The sequence below is a fragment of the Rousettus aegyptiacus genome, unplaced genomic scaffold, assembly GCF_014176215.1.
Source record: "Rousettus aegyptiacus isolate mRouAeg1 unplaced genomic scaffold, mRouAeg1.p scaffold_m13_p_2, whole genome shotgun sequence".
Taxonomy (NCBI): domain Eukaryota; kingdom Metazoa; phylum Chordata; class Mammalia; order Chiroptera; family Pteropodidae; genus Rousettus; species Rousettus aegyptiacus.
The window spans coordinates 121100873-121128854 of record NW_023416295.1 but is presented as its reverse complement, the minus strand read 5'-3'; the positions used below and the strand labels follow the sequence as shown (position 1 = coordinate 121128854).

Genomic DNA, 27982 nt, shown 5'->3' with positions numbered 1-27982 from the left:
GGGCCTGGGCGAGGCAGAAGACCCGCGTGCGAGGCGGCATCTGGTGACTCCTTTCGCCATGGCCCGGGCCTGCACCGGAGGCCACCGGGGCTGCGGTGCTGAGTGGCGGTGTCTGCTCCAGCCCCGCTCCTAGGCGGCGGTAGCCGGACGGCAAGCCTAAGTGGGATGCGGCTGACGCGGAAACGGCTCTGCTCGTTTCTCATCGCCCTGTACTGTCTTTTCTCCCTCTACGCCGCCTACCACGTCTTTTTCGGGCGCCGCCGCCAGACGTCGGCCGCGTCCTTGCGGGGCCTCAGGAAGGGGGCGGCCCCGGCGCGGGACAGGCGCGGCCGAGGTAGGACACGGCGTGGCGGCCTCAGAGCCCGGCCTCGCGCCCCGACGCGGAGTTGCGGGGATCTGGGGAAGCCGAGCTCGCGGCTGGGGAGCTGGCTCTGGGGTCTGGGGTTGGGCGTGGACCCCGCGGTGCGCTTGTGCCCCGCCTGCTCGCTTTAACCTGCTCTGGCCTGGGGGTCGGATGGCGTACCAATGCCTTTATCCTCTTCCGAATCCACACACTTGCCACCCCCAAAACTGACAGGCTTGCACACTTTTAAAACTTGTCTTAAATATCCAGGACGTCACAAGATGCCACAGATTCTCGGGAATGCCGCTGAGTCTATTTCCATATAGAAACAAAGCCTTCTTTAATCATTCAGTGAATTCCGAAGTTCAGGGCCCTTTACCTCCAAGTCGTGGTCCCTGGTCCTCTTTTTTGACCTATGTCAGGATCGGACTCAGGCTCCCCTTTCTGCAGAATTTTGCAGAATGGTTTCTAAAATTGTTAGACATTACATTATGAAATCAAGTTGTTTTTATATATAGGTTACATGCATACACAGTCTATTAAAAAATTGTGAAAGTTAAACTTGTAAAAGTGATACGTATTATCCAGGTATTTTAGGTTTTTAGTTTGGGAGAGAATTTTGTTTTGTGTTAAGATCTTCAAGATCTTTCAGAGTAAAGGTTTAATAAAAATTAGATTCTAATTTCCCCTTTTTTTAAATGTGTGTTTAACCCATTCAAATTCAACTGCTTTACCTCTTTGAAAAATTGAAGTTAGGATGAAACTAGAACTCCCTGACATCTAATTTAAATGTCTTGAATTTATGTACAACTCCAGCACTACCTTACTGATAAACACTGTTACTCTTTTTAAAACAGTACAGTCTTCTTTGGGAAGTGAAGAATGGAATCCTTGGGAAGGAGATGAAAAATATGAACAACAACACAGATTTAAAACAAGCCTTCAAATGGTAAATAAATCCACAAAAGGGAAAACAGACTTCCAAGTACAAATCTGGGGCAAAGCCGCCATTGGTAAGTTAATGTGTAGAACTAAGACATGTAAAAAGCATCACCAAATGTACTTTATTAATATTAAACTCAATTCATTTTTATACAATTATAGTTTATTTCATCATTTACGGTATCGTGATGCATTTTTTAAATTTTTTAAAATATTTTTTCTCCTTTCTGTTAGTCAACATCTGTGCAAATACACATGCACACACATATTCTATTGTTGGTCTTTACAGGTTTATTTGTAGATAAAAAGAGTAGGTTGTGTAGGCATTATAGTTCAATGCCTATGTCAACTAAAGTTTCATGAATTTATGTTTATTGGATACTAGATAAGATGTGACCACTGCACTTGATGGACAAACTGTCTTTTCTCCCTCTAAGTTTGAGAAACTTTGAACTAAATAAAGTTAAATAAGGTTTTTTACTGATTTCTCAGAGCCTTTAATAGGCCAGTATTCATTGTCAGTGTCCAAGAAGGGGATATAGTATGTAGTTGATTAAATTTGATAGCTCACAAAAGCGTTTTTGCTCGGTATCAAGAAAGCTTAGCATTCCAAGTTATATGTCATACCCAATTAGAGAATGGAACCCTCAATTTTTAAAAGAATCGGAAAGAATTTAGTGAATTAAAAGGGGCTTTATTTAGCCTTTAAACATGAGTTGGATTTATATGTACTATAAGGGATATATATAGGAAGTACAAGATGAGAGGAAAGTAAAGAGAGTATTAAGCCTGCCCAAGTTGTTTAATAAATTCATTTACACTTGGATGTAAATATACATCCTTGAAGGTTACTACTGACCTTACATTCCAAGTACCCAGATCCAGGCCTCCAACTGTCAAGTTCTAACAATTTTTTTCCTTAATTTCTTCTAATATTAATTTCTTTAAAATTACCATTTTCCATTCTAGTTTTTAATCTATATTTTAACAGGTTTTTATAGTTCCAGACTTTTTTTTTTTTAATTCAATAAGCACAGAGTGGCCAGATGAGTTTTATCGAACACTGCTTTCATCAACCTGTTCCCCAGGCACAGTTGTAGGACACCAGTTATAGACATTCCTGTTTAAAAAGGGAGAAAATGGAAGTAAAATTGAGTCACTGGTCCAAGTAAATTTGAAATCCAGCCAGGCCAACTTCATTAGATTTTAAGGCCTGGGAATCTGGCTTGAAGCTTTGCTTCTGGCCTTTCAGCTCTGCCCTGGGGAGTCATTCTTTTTTTTTCATGAAAGGTTTCATGTGTTTTCAGATCATAGTTTTATCAGCCTGTTTCCTGCAGATAGGATTTTGGGAATACAACAACCTCCTTTCATTTCAACCTCTCTCAGTCCCTTTTAGTCCAAACTAGCAATGTTTTGCTGATAACACATTCTCAAGAACCTTGTGGGTCTCCTGTGTATGTCACGAGTATTCTTTCACAGGTCTTTCCTGAATAATCCCATCTCTGTTTCTGGCTTCTGCTCAGATTACTAAAGGAGATCCGTAAATCACACATCTAATATCTTCAAAGAGCCCTCTATATGACAATATTAATATTTTAATCAACAATTGTTATTATCCTTCATATATTTCATAGAAAAGAGAATGTGGCACATGTGGGTCAGGGTAGAATGAAAAAAAAATGCAGGTTTGAACACGTTGCTCGATTTACGATGAGCAGGATCGCTCTGACATCAAGCACAGGAGTTGCACTTCTCCAATGCTCTTTTGCAGACAGCCCTAGAGCACAGCCCACTAGGCAGCAGGAGCAGCAGTTCCTCTTCCAAGAAGTACAGTTACAGTCTTTGCATTTATAGGAGCCAGTCAGTGCAGGTGCATGTTTTACCAGTGGGGCAGGAGCAATTAGTGTCCATTTCGAGCAGAGGTGAGGCAGGAGGTCGAAAGCAAGAGGCAAAGAGGCACTTGTCCTGGTGTAGCATGTGGTCAACATTGTGATCTTTTTATCCTTCTAAGGCCAAAGGCTATCCAGTCACATCCTTAGCCTTCTCTCCACAGCATGCTTTCCTGACAGTGAATCTCCTAAATTTTCACCTTTTTTATATTCGGAATACGCCGAGAATTACCCAAATCATCAAGTTCTGATTCCTTTTTATTTAATAGCTACTTCCTTTATCTCTATCCTTCCTCTCATGTTTTACTGTAATCAGCAAGAAGAAACCAGACCAGAGCCTCAGCACTTTTCTTGGAAATCTCTTGAGCTAAATATCCAAGCTTGTTGTTTGCTAGCTCTGTTTTCCACATAACTGCAGAACACAATTCAGCTAAGCTTTCTGCTGCTATACAGTAGTGCACCACTTAACAGGGATAACGTTCTGCAAAGTGTGTCATTAGGCACTTTCATCCTTCTGCAAACATCATAGAGTGTACTTATGCAAACCCGGATGGCATAACCTACTACTGTAGATGTATGTGCTATGCTTTACATGACTAGCAGCATGGTAGGTTTGTTTATACCAGCATCACCAAAAACATGAGTAATACGTTACGCTCTGACTTTACAACATTGCTAGGCATAGGAATTTTTCAGCCCCATTACAAATATCTTACAGAACCAGTGTTACATATGTGGTCCATTGTTGTGTGATGCATGACTGTATAACAAGGATCCCCTTTTCTTCAGTTTCTAATAATGTTACTCATTTCTTGAGCCCTCACCAGCAATACTTTTAACATTCATATTTCTACCAACAGTCTGCTTATGATTTAGATATTCTCTAAGATGATATAGGTTTTTTACCTATTGTGCTCCCAACTTTCTTCTGAGTTCTCACTAAATGAGTCATTAATATTTATATTTCAACCTACAATTTGTTCAGGGAAACCTAATCTAGGCCTTTTTTTTATCATACTCCTCAGAATTCTTCCATCTTCTTTCCATTAACTAATTCCAAAGCCACTTCCAGAATTTTAAATACTTGTTACATTAGTATCCTATTTTCACATAAAATAATTTATAACTATATAATCTAGTAGTTTCCTATAGCCACCACAACCTATTACCAAAAATTTAGTGGCTTAAAACAACACAAATTTATTACCTTACATTTCTGAAGACATAAGTCTAAAATATGTCCAGAAGGCTGTATTCTTTTTGGAGGCTCTAGAGGAGAATCTGTTTCCTTGCCTTTTACAATTTTTAAAGGCCACCACATTTCTTAACTCATGGCCCCACATTTCTCTGACCTCTGCTTCCACCCTCAGGTCTCCTCCCTCCTCTGACCCTCCTGCCTCCCTCTCCTGAGGACCCTTGTGATTACATAGGGCCCATCCAGATAAGCCAAGATAATCTTCCCACCTAAGCAGCCTTAATTTAATCATGTCAGAAAGTCTCTTTTGCCATGTAATGTAACATATTCACAGGTTCTTGAGATTACATCCTTGGACATTTTGTTGGAGTGGGGGAGCTGGATTACTCAGCCTATCACAATTAGAAAGCTCTGTCTGATTGGCCAAGTCTTTAAACGTGTTTGTTGTTGTTGTTGTTGTCGTTAATGTACATCCTTTAGTTTTAATAAAAACGAAACAAAAATCATTTTTCACTGTAACTAAAATAGGGCTCCCAGGTTACCTCATTGTCTCCAGATTTCCTCATTGTATCACACTGCTCTCCTCTACTCTCAGAGCTTTCATTCAGATGAAATCATGATAAAATATCAGAGGCTGCCCTAAGGAGAAAAGAATCAGTGTTATTTGTCTGCAAAGGGCATCATGCAGTGAAGGATGTATATTCAAGTGAGGAGGACGTAATATCTCCTTGACATGTTGAGAATGTGTGTGTGTGTATACACACATGAGCTTTCCTGGTTGTGTTTGGCACAAAATGGTGAATCCCCCCGGTTATAATATAGAAACAGTTCTATTCATGTACAAAAGGTCCTCCTAATGTGTTCAATGTTGCTTCATTATAATGTTGATGAGATGCCATAGGAACTTAACTCTTTTTTTTCCCTCCTCTTTAATTACCCCCTACACTTCCACCCCTGACCTATGGATGTTGCCATTTCCCCTTATGAACTGGAGCTCTGAAGGAGGAGGCATCTCCTCCCACAGACTCCCAGTGTGCACCTGGTGTGCACACACCCAGGGCCTGGGGTCAGATGACTCCTGGGGCATTGGCACTAACACTTAGGGGTCCTGGCACGCACTTGGGGTATGGTCCATGGCTCCACACCTAGGGTGCAATCCTAGGACCTTCTGCATGTAAAGCAGACGTGCTAACCACTACACTGTGGAGCCACACCCACTTAATTCTTGTTGATATCAATTAGCCCATGGCAAAGTTGGTTTTGTTATACATTGGTTCATTTAAAGTTGCAGAACCTATTAAGGACATTAAGTGAGAACTTTCTATAGTAATTTACATAGTGCTATAACACATTTCTGGATAAAATCGGTAGTAAAGGTCCAGTGGTAATTACACTTATCTCAAATTTAGAGTAAGAGAGGTTATTGTCTTTTGTCACATTTTACACTGACAACCTCTGCCATCAGTATGGCAGCTACTGTAAGAGAAACAGAACTCAGAGGTTCTGTTTCTCTTACAGTAGCTGCCATACTGATGACCTTAAGCTATTACTTGTTAGCACTGCCTGCCAAGGAGTCAACAAGGGGGTAAAAAATCTGATTTCCTAGTCAAATGGTATAAAAGCAGAACTTAAACTCATCCCACATACCAGATTAGACAAAACAGTAAGTGGTTTTGTTTTTCTTTTTTTAATTACCAGGTTTGTATCTCTGGGAGCATATTTTTGAAGGTTTACTTGATCCCACTGATGTGACTGCTCAATGGAGAGAAGGAAATTCAGTTGTGGGAAGAACACATTACAGGTATTAATTGTATAACACTAAGCTTTGATGCGTTGCCACTCAGTGTTTTATGTAAATACTGGGAGAAAAATATGAGAAAAATATATTCATAGAAAATATTTCCACTTTAGTGAAAAATAGAAAAATAAATAAAATGAATATATATTTGTAGTTAAAGCTTACCTTGAACATTTTCTTAAAAAATATGAGTACAATATATTATTTTTTTTAACCATGTGTCTTTCATTTTTATCAAAACATTTCTGATTCTGTGGAAAAATTCATGTTCCACATTTTGTAACATTTAATTATTGATGAGTATTGAACATTTTATACCTTGGAGGAATAATATGTAAATTTAAAAGCATTTTTATTTTTTTTAATATAATAGTTTTGTTCACATAGTTTTATAATAGGTGGTATCGAAGCTTGCTATGAATTTTGGAATATTTATTTATTAGAACATTTTATATATGAGTTCTATCATAATTTAATAGTATAGGTTACCATTTTACTACAGTACTCAGAAATATTTTTTTAGATTTAATAAAACCAATATGTTACTAAGACTTTTTTGAGCCTTTATTTTTATAAAACTTTTATCTATGGCTGCACATTTTCTAAGATTTTTAATAAATAGAATTAAGATGTTATTTAGAAAAATCATGATCATTTTATCATACGAAAGAATACTGTTTTCTATTAGATTTTGCTTTTTGTTGAAATAATTATTTTCAAATGCTTATTTCATGTAACAAATATATTATTAGGGGAAGAATTGTGAACCAAAGATTCTGGTTTGTATTAGGATTCCATTTCTTTCTTATAGAAATCAAGAGGAAAAGTTATAGTTATCTCAATTCTATTTGAATTTTCAATGCTTCTTTAATTCTTTATATGCACTTAGTAAGCAATTTTATTGCATGAATCTTTTCAAAGTAACCTTTCTTGAAAAATAAACAGGTATTTCAAATTATCATTGGTAATGATTATTTTTCTTTTCATCCCTAAACTTCTGTAGATCTAATCCCGTTCAAGAGCTTATATATAGTCCCAAACTTAACAACAGTTGGATTTAGGTATTTGAAAGTAAATGTGTATTATGTATATAAATCTAATAGTTTCATATTTAAAAAGTAAATGTGTTATGGTTATTGGTCTATTACTTCCACCCATGGTATATAGAATTTTCAGAAAAATTCTTAAAAATTCATGGAGAAGTTAGTGTATAGTGTTACTATAATGATCTCAAAGGATTTGAGCAAACAGTGTTAATTCTCAAACAAAAATCTTTCCTTCTGAAATTTTTTACCTGAGATTTTATAAATTATGATCAAATAGCAATGCTTGTTTAGGATTTAAGAAAACTATGTATTCATAGAAGTTCACAATTGTGGCAGGTGTTTTTAAACATTAAGATTTATGCTCTAGAGAAGTAGTATACCTAATTTATTTATCCAAAATCAATAACCTCTTGGGAATTGCAAGTTTTTAGTTAAATTGAGCTACATGAGTACTAACTTCAATGTCTTAACGCTTTCATCCTTATTTAACCAAAAGTGAATCAGAAGTAATAAGGGAAAGAATTTCTAAGTACTATCAGGGTACTTGTAAATAAGTATAAATAAATTTTGTTTAAATAAATCTTTTAGTTTACCAAGAACTTATATCATTTACTTTAGCCTCACAATTCTGAAGCAGAAGTAGAAAGGATATAATTAGTGTTCCAGGGTTGTTCAGGCTCATGAATGCTGATTCTTATCAACGCCTAGACCCAAAGAATGCAATCCAGAACACCAAGTAAATAACTCAGAATGGAACGAGGTCTGTCAATGAGTCCACAGGCTTGTATTGACTTGACTAGGATGTTCTTTGCATATAGGCGGGCTACAGTTGATAGCCAGTTATTTGAGGGTTGTTTGATTAAATATGGAATCAAAGTATAGGATTTAACTATGTGTAGTATTCCCAAACTCTGTGTGTTTTAGAAGGAAATAAATGGTTCATCATTCACCACTGAACCAGTAACGTATACGATCTATATGCTCAGGATATGAATACATGAATACCTGTGGGACACATTGAACTTCTGAGTCAGCCTGGTTAAGCCCTGCCACCTCTGGGGAGTGTAGCAGTGTGACTAAGTTGTTAAGATCACAGACTGCAGCCAAAATATCTCAGTTCGAAGTTCAGCTTTACCTCTTATTAGCTGTCTAGCCTTGGGCAAGTTTCTTATCCTTTCTGTGCTTGGATTTCCTTAAGTTTAAAATAAGACAAACAGTAGTTTCTATTTCACAGGATTGTTTTGAAGATTAAATGCATTAATAGCTGTATAGTGCTTAGTCTCTGGCACATAATAATCACTTTAGAAGTTGTCATTATTAGTTTTATTATTTTTACTATTGCTTAAATAGGTACTGCAACATCTCCCTACCTTTCAGTTTTCTTTTTTCTGTGTTTCCATTGTTGTCTAAAACTCCATCATGTATCTCCCCACACATACCTTGTTGATATATTATTTTATGTTAATAAGTTGAAGTAGGTTACAAGATAGCCTGGGATCCATTCTGTGTTTTGAAGGAACTTAGCCAATCTATACTCACATTCATCATATGTTGATTTATGGTTTGATTTCATAGGGCAACTTTATTTTAAATTTCTTAGGAGGAATCTTACTTCGGGTCATTGTGGCCTTTGCTCATCCCCAAAGACTGACTTCAGAATCCTGTAATTTCCATGTGCAGTCATTATCATAAGATAAACATCTGCTCATTTGATAAGACAAAAACAAGATGCTAACTCATTGTTATCAAAGTTCAATTATGATTTTTCAATGAGTATCTGCCACATATGAAAAAGTTAAACTTCTACAGATATGACTACTATAAAAAGTTAGCTCACTACATATCACAGTGAATGTAAGCTTTCATAGATAATAGTTACTAACACTACATTTAAGTCGAATACTGGATCATAGATCAGTGCAGGTCTCAAAATTTTTGTTACACAATAAAAGCAATATAGTTAATTTTTCGCAATGCCCATTCCCCCACTCCAAGCTAGTGTGAGAATGAGAGTGTTCTATCATCAACACTGAATTAGAAAGGGGTGGAGCCCTAGCAGTATTTCTGGCCACAAAAGCAGGGTGAACTGGAGTAGCTATCTAAATGGAAGGACCACTAGTGAGTTTGGTATACCTATTTTATAAAACCGAATTTTTTGAAACTCTTAACCAAAAATGATACAGAACTCAATGTCTAAGAGCCATATGGACTGTTTAGCCTGGGCACTTATTCTTTATCAAGGCATTTGCCGTACTCTTAACTGGCAAATTAGTAATCAGTAGCTCATTGAATATAATAATGGTACATATAGAGTATTGGTTCAGTAGTACTTGTTGAATTTAGAAAAAAATGAAAGAGTAATTATATTGGAGTCTAAAAATATATTATTTTCACACTCAGCTTAGAACTCAGTATTTGAATAATTTCTCTGGGCTTTCTAAGTATGAAAGTACTTATGGGGAAAAAAACTTTTAACTTAGGCAAAAAGAAAAAGAAGAAGTACTGTAAATTAGAAGTTCTGACTATTAAATATATGCTAAGAAAGCTAGAAGAGTAAATTGCCATTTTAAAATTCAGTATATGCGCTCCTTCAATATGTTTATTCTTCAGTTAATGGAATTTTTTATTGATACTTGACTAATAACCTTAAGAAACTAAAACGTACCTTTCATCATGCATAAATATGCTATAATATCTCATGCATAAGCCCAACTTTAGTAAATGTATAGCTGAAAAGTTATTAAATTTAACTTTTATAACTTGATTTATATTTTATATGCAATAGAACTTACATTGGTAGAGCAGATATCTCCCTTAAAGAGAATTACTGTTTATTCATTCAAGATTTACTAAGTGCCTACTAGTTAGTTTATACTAAGCTCTGAGGATTTCAAAGTGAATAAAATACTTTTCCCTAACCTCAGGGAGTTCACAGACTAGTGGTTGAGAAAAACACTAGTAATAATTTTCATACCCTATATAAAGCATAATGATAAGGATGTGCATACTCTACTATGTTAGTTAGGGAAATACTGATAAAAGGCAACTAGTCCAATCTGAGTAGAGTTGGGAATATGGAGCCTGTGAAGAAAGGCTTCCTAGAGGAGGTGATAGCTGAACTGAACCTTAAAAGATTAGTGGGATTTAACAAAGCAATGAGAAGAGAGATTATATTCCCAGCAGAGGTGACATCAGGGACTGAGAACTGAGAAGCAGTTTGGTTTGTGCAAACCATTCAGAATCCCTAGAGCATGAAGATGGGGGAGGATAAGTGAGATTGAGAGTGCAAGGCAAGGGCCAGATCATGGTGAACCTCATGTGTGGCACATTAAGGCTCTTGGCCTTGACTCTTGGGCAGTGAAAAGCGTTAAATATGATCAAGCAAGATAGTGATATTGTGTAGATTTCTCTAGTAGCCATGTAGAAAAATGGTTTGAAGGAGACTAGTGGATATGGGAAATAAGTATCAAGCAGAGAGATGTGTAACTAAGGGATGAAATAGAGAAGTGGTGAAGAGGTCAGAGCCAGGAACAAATTTAAGAAATGTTTTCAGGCAAAATTATCAGAATTTAGGGATTATTAGATGTGAGCATGAGAGTAAGAAATGAATCTGACAGGTCCTTGGTTTCTAACTTGCATGGCAGGGTAGCTGGTGTACGATCGAGAGAAAATACAGAAATAGGAGCATGTTTGTCCACTTTTTTCTAGCCCACTGCACAACAGCTGCCTGGCCCCTTCTTTCTCAGCAGACAACCCTGCCTATTCCCTCAAGAAAATTATAGCTCCATAATTATCTCCCTTAACTAGCTCCTCTAACATTTACCTACACAATCTCTCTCTCTGTGATTCCTTACCTGACCTCTCATTCTTTAGCTCTCCAACAGTGAATCAATGTCCATGGTTCAAGGTTCACTCCCTCCACCTGTGCATCCCTTCTGCCTCTTCCAAGACCTTGCTCCATTACTTCCTTGCTCTCTTTTATTTTCAATTTCACTCATTGCTTTCTCACCTTCTCATCCGAACTTTCAAAAGAGTTATCTGCACTCACTATCACCACTTTCTTATTTACTCTTCAACCCACTGCAGTTCGACTAACACACCTCCCAACACACACAACTATGTGAATCTTCCAGGACTATTTTTTTATCCCTAAAGTTTCTTTATGTAGATCTGTGCTTTCCAGACTGTGTACTGAGGCACCCTGGGACCTGATAAACTCTCCTGTTAAAAACATTTTTAGGCACATTCACATCTTATCTAGTTAAAAATCAAAATGAAATATTATTAGATAATTGTCAGTGTTATCCATAATAAAATGTTTGTCTTTTAAAAAATAACACAAAGTTTGTATGGTACTCTTTAAAATAGTGTGGGCATATGATCTATATGGGCTTAATGTCAAATAACTAAGTTTGAGTCCCAACTCTGTCATTGTTTATCTAGTGTCTACTAGCTTTATGCAAGTTATATAACCTTTCTCAAGGTTTTCGTTTCTTCATAAAATTGACCTAGAGTAGGGAAAGAGGACTGGAGGAGTTCTCGTGCTCTAGGGATGATAGTTGCTTATAATTCTAAAAGAGAGTATTCATAAGCTACCACTAATAAATATTTTAAATCTGTCATAATGATCATCACCATTTCTAAAGAGTTTTCTAGCCCCTCTGATTCTGTAGGTTCTCTTAAATTACTAAATGAACACTGAATCATTGGCCATCTCCAGTGCTAGGTCCTTTGAGGTTTGAAAACACAATTCGTTCTGATCCCTGTAGGTTATTATCATTATAGAATAATGTCATAGAATTTATATAGTGTATATACACACAAAGTATATATTTCAGTTTGTTTGTTTGTTTTGCAGTATTTCACCATGCCCTTTAATTTCTTGTATAAACCAAAATCAAGGATGAAAGGAAGAAAAGAAGGGAGAGAGGGTGGGGGGAAGGAGCCCAGTATCTCCTATCATTAAAATTTTATAGATGTCTCTGATGGAAAAAAATATATAAGTTTATTTTGAAATTAGTTTAATTTAGAAATAGAAAACATCTAAGAAGAAAATAAATGAGAGAAAAACAAAATAGGCAAACTTTTACTTTATGAGCTTCTCAAATCCTCATTTATTCACCAATTCCCAAGACAAAAAGCCCTCCTCTAACATGGTATTCAGCCACCAACAATGATGTTATTAATAGGGATATGGATTAATTTCACAAAAAGCCAATAAATCCCATTATAGCAAATCCTACTGCTGCTGCCATGGCAATCTTATGGATTCTTTTCTATCAGATTTGGTGCATCTTTTAACCAGCCAAATTGATTCCGTCACAAACTGCCAACTTGACTCAACAAACTGCATTACCTGATCCATGATGCTGCCTGCCGACACCTCAGGTGCCAGGGACACATGCCTTTCTAGGTTTTTTTTTAACTAATACCTATTAACTCTGTTATTTGTTAACCACCTTTCCAGTATGAACTGCACTATTCAGCTGTGTTTGTTTGCTTAACAGCTCAAATTTTAGCCACCAATTATTTTGAATGTGGTTAAAAAAAAAAGCTACCATATGTCTGATTATCATTCAGGTTGATCTATCACCAAAGCTTCCCATTAATCTAGAGCGATGCCCCATCATCCAAACTTCTTCAAAAGAACTTGTATTATAGAAATTGTTTCTAAAAAGAACATGGATTAAACCTTCTTGGAGATTTTATATGAAATGATTAAAAACTCCTAGTACCAAATACCTTTATACTTTTTTTGTCTGTCTCTTGTTTTATTTTGTCATTTTGTTTTTAACAGCTTCATCACTGGTCCGGCTGTAGTCCCAGGGTACTTCTCCGTTGATGTGAATAATGTGGTACTCATTTTAAATGGAAGAGAAAAAGCAAAGGTCTTTTATGCCACCCAGTGGTTACTTTATGCACAAAATTTAGTACAAACTCGAAAGCTCCAGCATCTTGCTGTTGTTTTGCTTGGAAATGAACATTGTAATAATGATTGGATAAACCAATTCCTCAAAAGAAATGGAGGATTTGTGGAGCTGCTTTTCATAATATACGATAGCCCCTGGATTAACAACATGGACGTTTTTCAATGGCCTCTAGGAGTAGCAACGTAAGTACAAAATATTATACACATTTTTAGACTCTAAGACCTAAATTTCAGAATCAGGAAGATTGTGTTTTAAATCTGCAATAAACGTAGTTCTTTTGAGATCATTGAGACTACATATAGTCTTTCCCACGGACAAAAATATGGTTTGGTCTCATGCTTCAGTAATAGTAGTGATGTTTTTAGAGTTTTTAACCTTGTATTAGGAGAGCAGATGAATTACTTTTTTGTCTTTTAAAACCCCAAGGCAGAGGATGAATTTTTAAGTTTATCAGGAGTGCCTTAAAGATACGTTTAGCATAAATGGCAGACAAACAGATCTTCTTAAAACAATTATTATAGAATCTCTATAATTAATAATGTTTTAAAAAAGAAGAAAACCTTTCTTTAAAGGCAGTATTAAATCAGGAACACACATGCTTAGATATGCCACTAGGACTGGTTGAATTTGTACAAATTTCTATTAAAAAAAGGAATTAATAACATTTTCTTGATATGATATATATATATAAAGTCTTTACATAAAATGGAAACCTTATGTTTTATCTTTCTGTTAATAGAGAGTTTTTAATTAAGAGTAAGTTGACTTTAAGATGAGTTGCCACTAATACATAAACTTTCTAATGGCAGGGATTTTTGCCTCTTTTTGTTTACTATTCTATCTGTAGAGCCTAAAACAGCGCCTGCACAGATTAGGCACTCTAAATAATTATTGAATGGATGAATTATGAAAAAGCTCACTAACATGATGTTTGAATCAGATAGTTACTATTCATTATTTTATAACTGGTTATGATGTGTGACCTTAGGCTGCTGCCCAATTGACTACACAGATATCACCAGAGAAGCACATTCATAAGACATATTCCCTGGCCACTATAATATTCTGATTCAGCAGGTTTGGGGTAGGGCCAGACAAAAAGGTTTATATTAGGTATAGCAAGGTTTAAGACCTCTGAAAAATCTATCCCTATGTTTGTAAAATGTTTTGAAACCAAAAAAATTACTTTTTCACAGCAATAATTCATAACCTATTAATACATTATAGGATGGAACCACTGTGTAATTCTGGTATTGTTGGACTAGGCCAATATCTCTGTTATAGATCAGTAGTTTTCAACCAAGGGAAGTTTTGACCCTCAGAAGACATTTTTGGGGGGTTGTTACAAGTGGAGGGAGGAGAGGCGATACATCTTGTAGATAGAGACCAAGGATGCTGCTAAGTATCCTACAATTTAGAGAACAACCTCCCTGAAAAAGAACTATCTGGTCCAAAATAGCAGTAACACCAAGGTTGAGAAAATCTATTATGAAATAACTTTTTTATATAAAGATTTGTTCTTATGTGAAGGTTATATTTCAGACACACAGTTTGATTTGTTATTAACAAATGCCCATAAGAATGGGCTGGTAGCAACAAGCCTCTTCTGTATGGCACACAAGGTTGGTTGATTGATTGGTTCTAATCCACTTGAAAAGCCTTTGGAATTGGAGCTCTTTACTATAGCAGTATGTATTCTGTAACCTTTCCATCACCTGGCTAAAACGTTGATTAAATCACGATCATTATGAATATCGAGGGTTATTTAAACTTTGAAGGTCTTGAATTCAGCCTGCCTTCAACTACAGGTATCTAATAAAAGTTGAAGAATATAAAAAACAAAGCATTTAGGAACATAATCTCTATAGCAATTTTGTAAAAAAAAGAAAAAAGAATTTTTTTTTTTAGCTCAGTAGATTCAGTGACTTTTCCAAAGAAATCATGGGAAATTACAATTTAGGGTTTACAAAGTCACATTTTAAATCTCTTCTTTCTATATCATTATGCTAAGATGGGTTATGGAAAATTTCCCAGTCCCATTGTCATATATTGTTAACTCATATGTACTTGTTTTTATAGATATAGGAATTTTCCTGTGGTGGAGGCAAGTTGGTCAATACTGCATGATGAAAGACCCTACTTATGTAATTTCTTAGGAACCGTTTATGAAAATTCATCTAGACAAGAACTAATGAACATTTTGAAACAAGACGGGATTGATAAGCTTTGTTTGGTTTCAGTGAGAGAACAGTAAGTTCTATATTTACTTGATTCATCCATTTTGTTCTCCAATCAGAGAGCTGATTTATGTAGCAGCACAGGTCTCCAAAGAGACATTGTTAACTCCAGTAATCCCAGTCTTTCCCCAGAAGATAGATTGGTGATTAAAGCTGTGGACAACTTGGGTTGTATACATTTAAAACAGGGAGATGCTCCAAAAGCTATAATCCATCTTGAAGGAAAACTCTTATTAACTGTCATATGCAAATGTCTATTCCCACAGTAATATTTGTTAGTCAGACTTGAAACAGGAGGTTGTGAATATGTCCGTATTGCCTTAGATTCACCTCTGAGATGTTCTACAGATCAGTTCAGTATTTCAAGGCTGGCATGGCGTACCACTCACACCTTTAGGAGCCGGACGTCACCATGAGGGCTCATGTGTTGTTCTTCTTTGAATTCCCAGATCTAACATAGGACCTTACATACAGTAGGCAAGGATAAATGGATAGTGGATAGATGGACAGATGGACGGACGGATGGATGTATGGATTTAAGAAGGTTGACTTTCTTTCATTTTTTTACATGGTAATCATGAAACAAGTGTTCGTGGAATGAGGGAAAATTTTAGAACCACTCATTTTGTTTTTAAATAGTGTTTTGTGTGATTAAGCAGAATCACAGAGAACGAATGCCAAAAAAATGTCCTTCTAGATTTAGAGGTATATTCATTGTAGCAGATACTCTCTTCTAGAAAGCCTAACTCCCAACTCTTATTTCTATAACTATATTATATCTATTTGGTCAACAAATATTTATCAAGTAACTATGCCAAAAAATGTTTTAGCCACGAGGGATATAGCAGTGAACAAAACAGTCATAGTCTGTGCTCTCTTAGAACTGAATTGGCTTATTGGAGTAAACAAATCAATAAAATATATTGTGTCAGAAGATAATAAATGCCATGTGAAAAAAATGAGCAGAGGAGCGAGTTCAGGAGTGGGGCATTTTGCTGTTTTAGAATGGCCAAGAAAAGCACTAGTAAGAAGCTTACATCCCAGTGCAGGCCTGAAGAAGATCCAGGCGTGAGCTCGTGTCTGCCTGGGACAAGAGTAGCCCAGGTGCAGGGAAGGGCAAATGCAAAGCGCCTAAAGCAGAAGCGTGCTTACCATGGCTGAGGAACAACAAGGGGCCGTGTGCTTGGGCAGAATGGGTGAGAGCAGTGTAAAATGACAGTTTATTGTGGGAATAGAATTATTCTTGTAATTCTAACCATACCTTTGTGCCAGGAGGTCGAGTGTTATCCTTGCTTCTCATTGCTGCTTCCAGACCATTCTCCCTCTTCGCTCCATTAGACCTCCAATTTTGAATCTTATACTAGCATACAAAACCATCCATTACTCTTCTTTGAAGTCATATTTCAACCCTTGGGTTTATCTCCTAAACTCTTGAAGAGTTTAATTCCTGGCACACTCTCACACTCTGACATTACTCCAGTCTCATTTTTCATGTTTCCAACTCTACATAGATAGTCCGTCCATCACCTTGGTCTAACAGTTCCTTTACTTCCTCTCCTCCAGTGATCTGATCTTCACTTGACCGTAACTATTCACTATCATGGTTATTTCCTAAACCTTATTAGTACACATACTACTTCTTCTCCATGATCTCAAGTTCCAGCACCTCTCTCTGTAACCACTACTTGCCGTCATTCCCGCTCATTCCCTGTAATCTCACACAATTTAGCTGGGACTTACAACCCATTGTTCCTACTGCTTCTTCATTGTCCTTTGCTTACCTCATATCTTTACTTTCTTCTTTAACCTACTTAAATTTTATAGTCATGACTGGACATACATTCAGCTCCCTATTTTCCTAATCTAGGAAATCCTGACCCTGGTTAAATTCAGCTCTCTTACCTGCATGCAGCCAAACACACTTGGAGAAAGGTGCCACTCAATCTCATTTTAAATATATGACCTTGACTCTCAAGTGCCCAACATTTCCCTTGTCCATGTGTTCTTCTGCTTTCCTAGAAGTCTGTATTATACCTTCTCTCTTTTGAGCTGCTCTTACCTTATGGCTGGATATTGCTTATCTCACTGAGAACATGATAGGAGAGACTATCTAGCTTGCTTCTACCCTTGCCCCTGTAGAATCTGGCCCTTAATACAACAGCCAGATTGATTCTGATAAAACGAAGGTCAGGGCAGTCACCCCTCTGATCCAAACCCTGCATGGCAGGATGCTCTGACCTCATCTTCTACACCTCTCCCTCCCACTCCCCCCGCCCCAGTCATTCTGCTTCAGCCATCCGGGCTCCTTTGCTACTCTTTGTGGTAGGCACATGCTGTCTCATGGCCTTTATGCATTCTCTGCACTCTGTTCTCCGAAAGTGCAGAGAAATTGGCATGGTTCGCTCCCTCACCTCCAGGTCCATGCTCAGATGCCCCTGCAATGAGACATTCCCTGATCACCTATTTAAAATTGCAAGGCAACCCCTCAGAAACTCCCTCCTCACTTGTCTGCTTTATTTTTTCTCACAGCACCTTCTAAATAATTTAATGACTTGATTATTACCTGCCTCTACCACTAGAACTAGAGTATAAGCTCCAGGAGGGCAGGAATTTGAAGGGTGAGGTAGAGAGAGAAGACCTGGCACTCAGAAAATATTGGCTGAATTAACATTCATTCAGAAATTTTATGGTGACGGCTGGGTTTTAAAAAATATATAGCTGTGAAGGTTTCAAATTCTTAAATAGTTTCAATAAATCTATTGGGGCAAGATTTTAGTTATCTTTTCTGCCTGTCATCTCTATAATGGATTTACCATTGCCTGTAACCGACATTAAAAAGTAAAATCTTATCTTTCACAAACGATATGAAAAGTGAAAACTACAGCTGTTTTTCTGATTTTCTAGATGGCAGCCTCAGGAAACAAATGAAAGCCTTAAGAATTATCAGGAAGCTTTGCTTCACAGTGACCTCACATTGTGCCCAGTAGGAGTAAACACGGAATGTTACAGAATATATGAGGCTTGCTCCTATGGCTCCATTCCTGTGGTCGAAGATGTAATGACAGCTGGCAGCTGTGGAAATACATCCATTCACCATAGCGCTCCTCTGCAGTTGCTCAAGTCCATGGACGCTCCCTTTATTTTTATTAAGAACTGGAAGGAACTTCCTGCTGTTTTAGAAAAAGAGAAAACTATAGTTTTACAAGAAAAGATTCAAAGAAGAAAAATGTTACTGTACTGGTATCAACACTTCAAAACAGAGCTGAAAATGAGATTTACTAATATTTTAAAAAGTTCATTTTTTAATGAACAGTAAAGGTTAACTATTATTTTTTGAGCTAAGATTTGGTTTTTTAAATCATTTTTAACACTGGTGTGTGTGTGTGCGTGTGTGTGTGTGTGTGTGTGTGTGTGTGTGTATTTGTGTTATTCTGCATTTATAAATGTTCTTTAAGGTACCCTTGTAGACTCTAACTTATGTATGCCATGTCGACCAAGTGCTCCCTTGCTGGGCCGCTCCTGAATATGACACTAAAATGTTACTCAACTCACTTTTACCAAGTTGAATGATTCAACTTTTATCAACTCTTCTCACCCATTAAACCCACTTTAGGGAGGCAGCATTATATAGTGGAAAGACTGAGCTTTGGAGTCAGACAAAACCTAAACCTTGCCTCTGTACCAACTATCGGGGACCTTGAGGAAGCAAGCCACCTAATTGCTCTGATTATTGGTTTCTTTCTATGTAAAATAGAGATAATGGTACCTCATAGGGTAAGTTATAAATATGAAATGAAATATAAAGTAGACTATATATAGTAAACTCTAAATAAATAATAATTTCTAACTCGTTTTTCATTTTTTACTAGTTAATAGGGTCAAATTTAAATATTTTAACATGCTCTTTTACATAATTTGGGAGTAATTATATGCCACGTTGGGAATATATGTGAACAAATCTTATAGAGTTAGACTTTTAGATGACTCAGGTTTTGTTGGATCATGTCGAGGTGGGTGCTTGATGCAGAATTTGGTTGTAATCTGCACAAAACATGGACTGGGTTCAGTCAGAGACAGAAAATCAGTGCCTAAACTCAATAGAAGTGGTCACTGAAGGACGAAGTAAGGCTAGCCAACTCAAAAGAGCACTTCATGCAAAGGCTGCCTGGTGCCCCTAAAGAGCAGTGTCTTTGATTAGGACCAAGTGGTCTGTCTTCAAGTCCTTGGAGTCCTGAGAGGACGCAGGGGACTTGGGCTCAACCTATGACTTGACTTCTGTGATGCCAGGGGATTAATATTGCTGTTAATGATGCTCGTTTGTCTCCAGGAGCTTTTTGTCTCCTCATTAAATGACTGGCCGTAGATGGTCAACAGGTGTAAATTCCCCCATACTTTCTTGGACCTGAAGCTCGCACAGGGCATCACAACATCAGAAGATCTGGCAGCCTGGATGTAAAGGACCTTACCTTTGCATCGTCTTGAAGAATCATGGTGCCTGCCACAACCCTGTTCAATTCTAAGGAAACTGCTCCTGCTAAAGACCATACTGAGAAAGCCATTTTATCCCACGTGTCTCTCTTTTGTCTCCCACTTCAGTGACAACTATGGACAGTTTATTCAAGAGCACTCTGTTGAAAGGCTTCCTAACAACTTTGAACATTGGTACCAAAAAACAACTGAGGCAAACAGTTAGTTCAAGGCTTTTGTGAACGAGAAAGTACTGAGACCCTGGGAGTTGACTGCATGAGAGGAAACTGAAAGGATGTAATGGAATGGGTTCCATGAGCTAGAGTTGGGGCCATGGGAGAAGTAAAGATGCTAAGGAAAAACATGAGCTGTTGCCATGCTTCCTGATGGGTTTCCAGCACTAATTCCCACGAATGTGGAGATCGCTTTTTTATTTTCCCATTGTGTATCTACAGAATTGTCTTCGTTCTTCAACCTTCATTGCCCCTGGATACTTGAACTAACTTCCAAACCAAAAGAGCCTCCCCAAAACAATGACTATATGCTTCATCCTTCAGAGTGCCCATTTTGTCTTTTCCTTGAATGGGAGTGCTGCCAGGACCAAGGTAGTATCACAGTGATCCTTCGACTGGGTTAAAGAAGTCTGTACTATATTTTACTAATGAGACTGGGCTGCCATAAAAATAAATAAATAAATAACATTGAATGGATGGCTCAAACCTCAGAAATTTATTTCTCTCAGTTCTGAAGGCTGGAGGTCCAAGACCAGGTTGCCAGTACAGTCGGAGTCCAGTGAGAGCCCTCTTCTTGCCTGCTTGTGGCCACCATCTCACATGGCAGAGAGAAAGGTCTCAGTGTCTTTCTCTTTTTATAAGGACACTAATCCCATCATAGGGACAGCACCCTCATGACTTCACCTAAACCTAATTACCTCCCATAGGCCTCACCTCCAGATATCATCGTATTGAAAGTTAGGCCTTCAACATATGAACTTGCATGGACACAAACATTTAGTCTATAGCCAAGGGGCAATTACTGACATACACTGCGATAAGTTGTGACCTAGATTTTAAAGCTTCTGGCAAGAACTGGCATCCTGTCACTTCCCATGTTCCATTGGTCAGAGGAGTCAAAGGGCCAAGCCTGACGTCAAAGAGGGTGAGATGTATATTCTGTCTTCTGAAAGAGAAAAATATTTGAAAGAAGAGCACAGTTTGCCACACTATTTGGCTAAAACCCAAACTCTGGGATATGTGATTTGGACTCCCAGTTCTCTCTTGGGCACGTTAGAGGATTGAACTCACTGCCCGCATTTGAAGGTAGGTAAAGCTATGCGGTTTACTTTGTTCAATAGAGTATAGTAGAAGTGATGTTCACTTCCAGGCAGAAGCTTAGGAGACTATGCACAATTGACCTCATTCCTTCTTCTACCTCATTGGCTCTGAAAGGCTGTGTCAAGATGAATCTGTTAGCTTGTGTCCCTGAGTGAGCAGAAACCCTCTGATGACCACATTGAACATGGAGAACAAAATAGACAAACTTTTATGTTAAGTCACTGATATTTGAGAATTGTTTCTTGTGGCACCATAATTTAGCCCATCCTGACTAGTACATTTGACTTGTAAGGATAGTTCCCCTTCTTGTAGTCTGGCATTTGCATTTCTAGGAAACAAAAAAGATAATCATTCTTCCCTCTTAGGTTAGACTAGTGGTTCTAAAACTAGTGGGTGGAAGTCTAACAAGAAACAGTAGATTTAGGTGGGTGGAGGGGCAGATGAAAAAGGTGAAGGGCATTAAGAGTATAAACCGGGGATGTAATGTACAGCATGTGGAATATAGTCAATAATTGTAATAACTGGTGACAAATGGTTACTAATGGTGATCATAAGGTATATAAATGTCTAATCATAAGTAATTATTTTAAAACAAGTTCTACATAGTCTCAATGTATCTCTTCACAAAATACTTATCAATTACATGCATTTGCAAATAACCAAAAATAATTAAAACCAACATGGCTTGACTTCATGAGTAACGAAAGTAACAGAGAAACCTGAGTATTATGTGTGACTATCATCTCCATATTTGTTTCCCCAATATTCCTTTCATTTGAAGGGGAGCAGAGTTTGCCACACCAAAATATGCCTCTTTGGAGACATTATTTCAGGCTGGTTAATTTTCAGAAAGACATGAAAGAAGCTCTGAAAAGCAAGTAGAAGTTACTTTTTGTTAAGGACTTTGACATCTGTAAGGGAACTCTCCACGGCGAGGTATTTCCCTCTGCACCAGGCCTGCCGTCCTGTCAGTGGAGGAGGCACGGACTTAAATCTTTATAAAAATCTTACCCTTGTTTACTATGCTTTTCCTGGTAACCTCCTATAACTGCCTCCCCACCTCCAACATCTTTCATCTTCAGCTGAAGGTAGTGTTTAAGGTGAGTTTGGGCAAGTTACTTAGATTCCTGGGTCTTTCGCATGTATATAAGAGGTATACATGTTACTAAACTTCAGTTTGTTCTTCTGCTAATCTGTCACATGTTGATTATTTTATTAGTCCAGCCAGAAGACCTTGAAGAGTAGGAGATAATTTTTCCTCCCCAACACATTGTAGTAAAATTGACTTAAGTAGTTACAAAAGATTTTTTTATTTTAAAAAGGGGCGGGGTGGCGGGGGGGAGAAAGGAGGAAAGGTTGGAGGGAGGAATGGAAAGTAAAGGAAAAATATGGGCTGATAATAAAGTTTGTGATTTTTGCTGAGTTCAGTTTTGAGGGGGAGGAAATTCATCGGAGAACAAAATATCAGGATTGTGGACAAAAACAGGGTTCTATGGAAAGTAACCTCACAGAAATATCTGATCGTAAATTCCTAACTGGGCGGGCCGGGTGTGTAGTCATGCCCCAGGCATATAGCTTCTTTCGTAACTGGTTTATCTTTGCCTTAAGCAAGCTCTGTCCATTGTTTCTGTGTGTCTAGGTTAACACACCTTTGAAATGCTTCTTTTCAGGCCCCTGAGAAGCTAAAGCACCTCAAGAGAGCAACATAATCCTGTTACTAGCCTATCATTTAATCTCCACTTTGCTTTCTCCCACCTTCCTGTAATCTTCCATACAGTCCCTCCTTACTTCCAAATACACAAAAGAAGCTGCAAACTGTCATTCTAAGCAGCATTTTTCTCATTCTAGTGAGATCTTTCTTCCAGGTGTATCTTGTTTGGCTCAAATAAATGCTTATAAAAATTTTCTATGAGTTTCTTACATTGATAGGATTAAAAGATAGGGTAGATGGAATATGAGGAAAAGACATCATCAAGGGTAAATTTTCAATTGATAATATTTTAAAATACTTTATCGAGGGCATTTCCATGTTACATAGAAGAGAAGGAAAACAAGCCAAATTGTCATCTACTTACCTATATCGGTCTACTTGTGACAGATAGCATAGTAGATGATAGATAGATGACAGATGATAGATAGATAGATAGATGATAGAATATATCATTTTGAATTTTTACATATTATATATGTTTTATAAATTTAAGTTACAAAGGAGAAATGCAGAAACAAATTTTAATTGTAGTAAGGAAGGCGGATGGCATTCACGGTGCAATTTTAGGCTGTGTCCAGGAGAGGGCGCTGTGAAACTACAAATAGCATCATGGTAGTCTGGGTTTTGGTTTCTGTTATTTCTCAAGTAGGAAGCTGGGAGAGTAGGGAACAGGGGGAAGGAACGCTATTGACATTTAGACAGATTAAGTCTTTGGAGTGAGCAATTGTCTCCCACACTGCAACTTTAAAACTACTGAACTGAACACCCGGCCACCACTGCCCAGGCATGATTCTCTGTCAAGTCCTTTTCAAAGATAAGATCCGTTGTTAGAAGCTTTTCATTCTTAAATGAATTGGTTGGAAGCCAGAATGTGTTCACTTTTAATCAAAGACGGGTCTGTGTTAATGAAGTTTGATTGTACAATCATAAACATGAGAAAGTAGGAAATTTTTCTCAAAGTACTGTTCAAGTTTCTCAGAACTTCAGTAGTTTTTAAATTCTTAATGTGAAAAGACAAATGTGAGTACTTACATCTTATTAAATGTAACACATTCATTAGTTTCTTATGTAAATTTCACTTAAAGTTATTGAAGTTGAATAAGTCCAACTTAAATAACCATCAAGGCCTATGAGGATCCAATTACATGTTCACATGTGCATATCCTGTACATGCGGGGTCTGTCTCCAGCATTGTTTCACATTACCCAGACAATTCAAGGAAGGGGAAAGACAAACAGCTGATAAACACATGTACACACATTCATCCTGGCTAATAATAAGAGAAATGCAAATTAAAATTAGAAGGAGATACCATTTTTGCCATAATTTTGGCAAAAATATTAAAAGTCAAATTTGGGCACCTTCACGTACTGCTGGAGGGGTTGAAATTTGGTACAACCACATTACAGAGCAATTTAGCACATCTAATAAAGTTAATGATGCATGTACCCTGCAATCCGGCAATTTCACTGAAGTTGAAAACCTGGCTGCATGTTACATTCACTTATTCCACTGAGTTATCAACCACTGCCCTACGAGAAACTCTTGCACATGTGCATTAGAAAACAAATTCAAAAATATTCATAGCATCAATGTTTTAGAACAGCAAAAAAAAAAAAAAAAGAAAATGACATAAATGTCTATCAACAGAAATAAAATGTGGTATTCAATAGAAAACTAATAAAACTACAAACTACAGGTACGTGCAGCAACATGACCGAATCTTCCAAATATAATTTTGAGAAGTAACTGGAAAAGAACACATATGATGAATTAAATCTACATATAAATCTTGTATTTATAAATCTATGGCTTCTATTTTAAAAATTACCAAAAACTTATGTATTAAAACAACACGGATTTATTATCGTACATTTCCAGAAATCAGAACTCCAAAATGGAGGGCACGAGGCTAAAATCAAGGTGTCAGGGCTGTATTCCTTTCTGAAGGCTATACAAGAGAAACTGTTTAGTTGTCTTTTCTGGCTTCTAGAGGCCACCAGCCTTCCTTGGCTCATGGCATCCTTCTTCCCTCATCAAAGCCAGCAACGTCATCCTGCGTCTTTTTCATACTTCTCTGTCCCTGTTTCTACCCCTTCTACCTTTCTAATTTATAAGGACCCTTGTGCATTAGGCCCACCCAGATAATCCAGCATAATCATCTCCCTCCTTTAGAGGTCAGTTAATTAGTAACCTCAATTCCATCTGCAACCTTGATTCCCCTTTGCCATGGAAGTAACATATTCAGAGGTTCCAGGGATTAGGATGTGGACATTTGGGGGTGGGGCAACATGGAAGCAGAAGGGATTTTCCTGCCTACCACGAATATCAAAAATATGAATAAAAGCAAATTTAAAGAATGATGTATATTATATGATTCCATCATATAAAATTTTAAAACAATAACTATATATTGCTTTAACACTCTCTGTTGTTTAAAATGCTACCACTACATATTGCTTATGGGTACATATGCATATATTCGAAGTATAAAATCATGCATGCGAATGATAAACACAAATTTCAGGATAAAAAAATGCCTCAGGAGAAGCACAGATTGGCAGAGGAAGGTACAGGGGCTTTAAATACATAGTAATGTTTACTTCTTTTGAAAAAAAAAAAAGAGAAAATGTTATGTAAAGCAAATACGGCAACATTAGATTGATAAAGCTTGATGATGCAAACATGAGTATTTATTTTGTTATTCTCTATGCTTTCTGTGTGCTTGGAATAGTTCGTCTTTTTAAATAGAATGGTTGAATGCAATACTGTCACAGTAGGATGCCAGTGTGAGTTGACCAATCCTGGGGAAATTTTTTATCAGTGAACTTGACTTCCTTACTCCCTAAGGTCTAACAGAAAACACATAGGATTTAGGGTCCCCAGGCCTGTGCTCAAGTTCCAGAGGCTTCTACTAGCTATGTGGCCATATGTAAGTCCCTTCACTTCACTTTTTTGTTGTGTCAACCCTAAGAAAGAAGATACCTATCAAGGACTGGCAGCTAACTTAAAAAAATTTTAAACAGGGCTTAGCAGCCTTTCCAAACAGGGGTATCTTACACAAACCACAAGCCACGATGCTTTACAGAGAAACCTGCACTGAAATGTGGGCACTGTCTTCCTGTCCTCTAAGCCAACCCTTGTAAAGGAGGTCCTGGAATCCTCTTTCAACCAATGTGACTGAGGCTTTCCCTGCCCAATCAAATCTGCGCAGCTATATTCTTCCTTTTAGCATCTTCACCAAACAATCTAAGCAACTCCGTTCTAACCAATAAATACAGTGCTTTTTGAACCAATCAGACTGTGAGGATTTGGAGTGCTCATTTGCATGAGGACGAACAAATCAAGGACAAGGAGTAGGGACTTCTCTCTGTATAAATCAGCTTTCCTCTGGCTCAAGAGTGTATGCTCCCTTCCACTGAAGACTGCATTTCCCCTTCTGGAGCTGAAACACGGAAGTCTCCCCCCAGGCAGAGCAAAGCCGAGCATGTGAATTAAGCCAGAGCAGAGGAGGCACAGGTGGAGCAGACTGGGGCAGGGCAGGGCCCCGTTGCTGCAGGGCTGCCTCACAGTCATGCTGTTCCACAGCCATGTTATATCATAATTGAGCTGTTTACACTGAATGAAGTTTCCTTCTTCACCATACCCCAAATTGGAGATTCCTATTGGTGTTGAATTAGTGCCAGCCACCGTTGGTTGATACAAAGTAGTTTTCATTTTCTGCTTTTTGGCTTTTTGCTTTTCATTGAAGTAACACTGGTTAATAACATTATATAAATTTCAGATGTACAACATTATAATTTGATATCCATATACTATAGCGTACTCGCCACCAAAAGTCTGGTTTCCACTCATCAAGGTATGTTAGATTCATTTCCCTCTCCCCCTCTTGTTACAAGGTAGTTTTAAGAGTCAAAAGAGACAATACATATGTGAAAGCCCTATGAAATTATTAAACTAGCTGCAACATTAGAAAGTGAATTGATAAACGTATCTCCTTGGAGTTGCTAATGCAACCCCTGGCAACAGGGCTTAATGTTTCTTTCACTCTGGGGGACTGTGTCCATTGGCACTTGCTTTATTTCAAACACCAGAAAACCATCTCAAACCTGCTTAAAGAACAACATAGTGCAATCTGGTGGCTCACAAGAACAAAAGTCCCACAACAACAACAAAAAAGTCCAGCAATTTGGGTGAAGTCTGACAAATTAGTCTGGAACCTTAAACCATGGCACCAGGTATGGCTGCATTTCTCATTTCTACACTTGTGTATCTGAGCTTCGTCTTCAGGATGGACCTCCTGGTGATGGCAAACCTTAAAGCCTTGGATCACTAAATCCAGAAGTAAAAGTTCCTCTTCCCCTCTTTTCATTAAAATATAAGCTTCCAGGAACCTCATCTCTCCCCTCTCATCTCTGGATCTCTGGCATTTACAACGATCCTTTGCACATAGAATTTGCTCAATAGATAAATAAAACTCCATAATGCTTAATTTATTCTTCCTTTTTTTAATTTTTAATTTATATTTAAAGAAAAATGTATGTCATATACATGTAAGTATTTATAAGCCATCTATCAATATGCTTCCCTTTCTGATGCCTGTTTCCTCCTTTTGGAAGTAACCGCTACCCTACATTTTATTATTTTGTTGTCTTTTTAAAAATTTGTATGTATGTATGCCTAAACACATAATATTGATCGTACATGTTTTTGAGCTTTCTAAAAGTGATTTCATTTTGTATGTAGTCCTCTATGACTTGTTTCTCTTGCTTTTAATCAACATCGTGATTCTAAGAATCATTTATATTGTTAATTACAGCTACAGTTTTTTTTTTCACTACTGTATTAAATTCCATTCTGTAGATAGATCAAAATTTGTTCATGCTCTCTTATGCTTCCTGCTCCATTTTTTGAACAATTAAAACTATTCAATAAATACATTTAAAAAAAATTTTTTTAAGGTGACATTGGTTCTGATTGATTTGGGAACTACTGCTTTAAAGAAAGACCTAATACATAAAAGTTCAAATTTATACCAAAAAAATTATCACAGATGATAATCATTTTCCGAAGATGTTCTTTGCTTTACA

General features: G+C 37.3%; 1 protein-coding gene and 1 pseudogene across 1 annotated transcript; one reads left to right on the top strand and one right to left on the bottom strand.

Annotated features, from left to right (window-relative positions):
• The first annotated feature begins 4 nt into the window (after positions 1-4).
• On the top strand, positions 5-20557 carry RXYLT1 (ribitol xylosyltransferase 1). Its single transcript, XM_016139892.2, has 6 exons — positions 5-334; positions 1201-1356; positions 6068-6170; positions 13011-13325; positions 15223-15393; positions 18285-20557. The coding sequence occupies exons 1-6, from the start codon at positions 166-168 to the stop codon at positions 18694-18696; spliced, it is 1326 nt and encodes a 441-aa protein (XP_015995378.2). The 5' UTR covers positions 5-165; the 3' UTR covers positions 18697-20557.
• Positions 12374-12578, bottom strand: LOC107508216 (annotated as a pseudogene).
• Positions 20558-27982: the final 7425 nt, after the last annotated feature.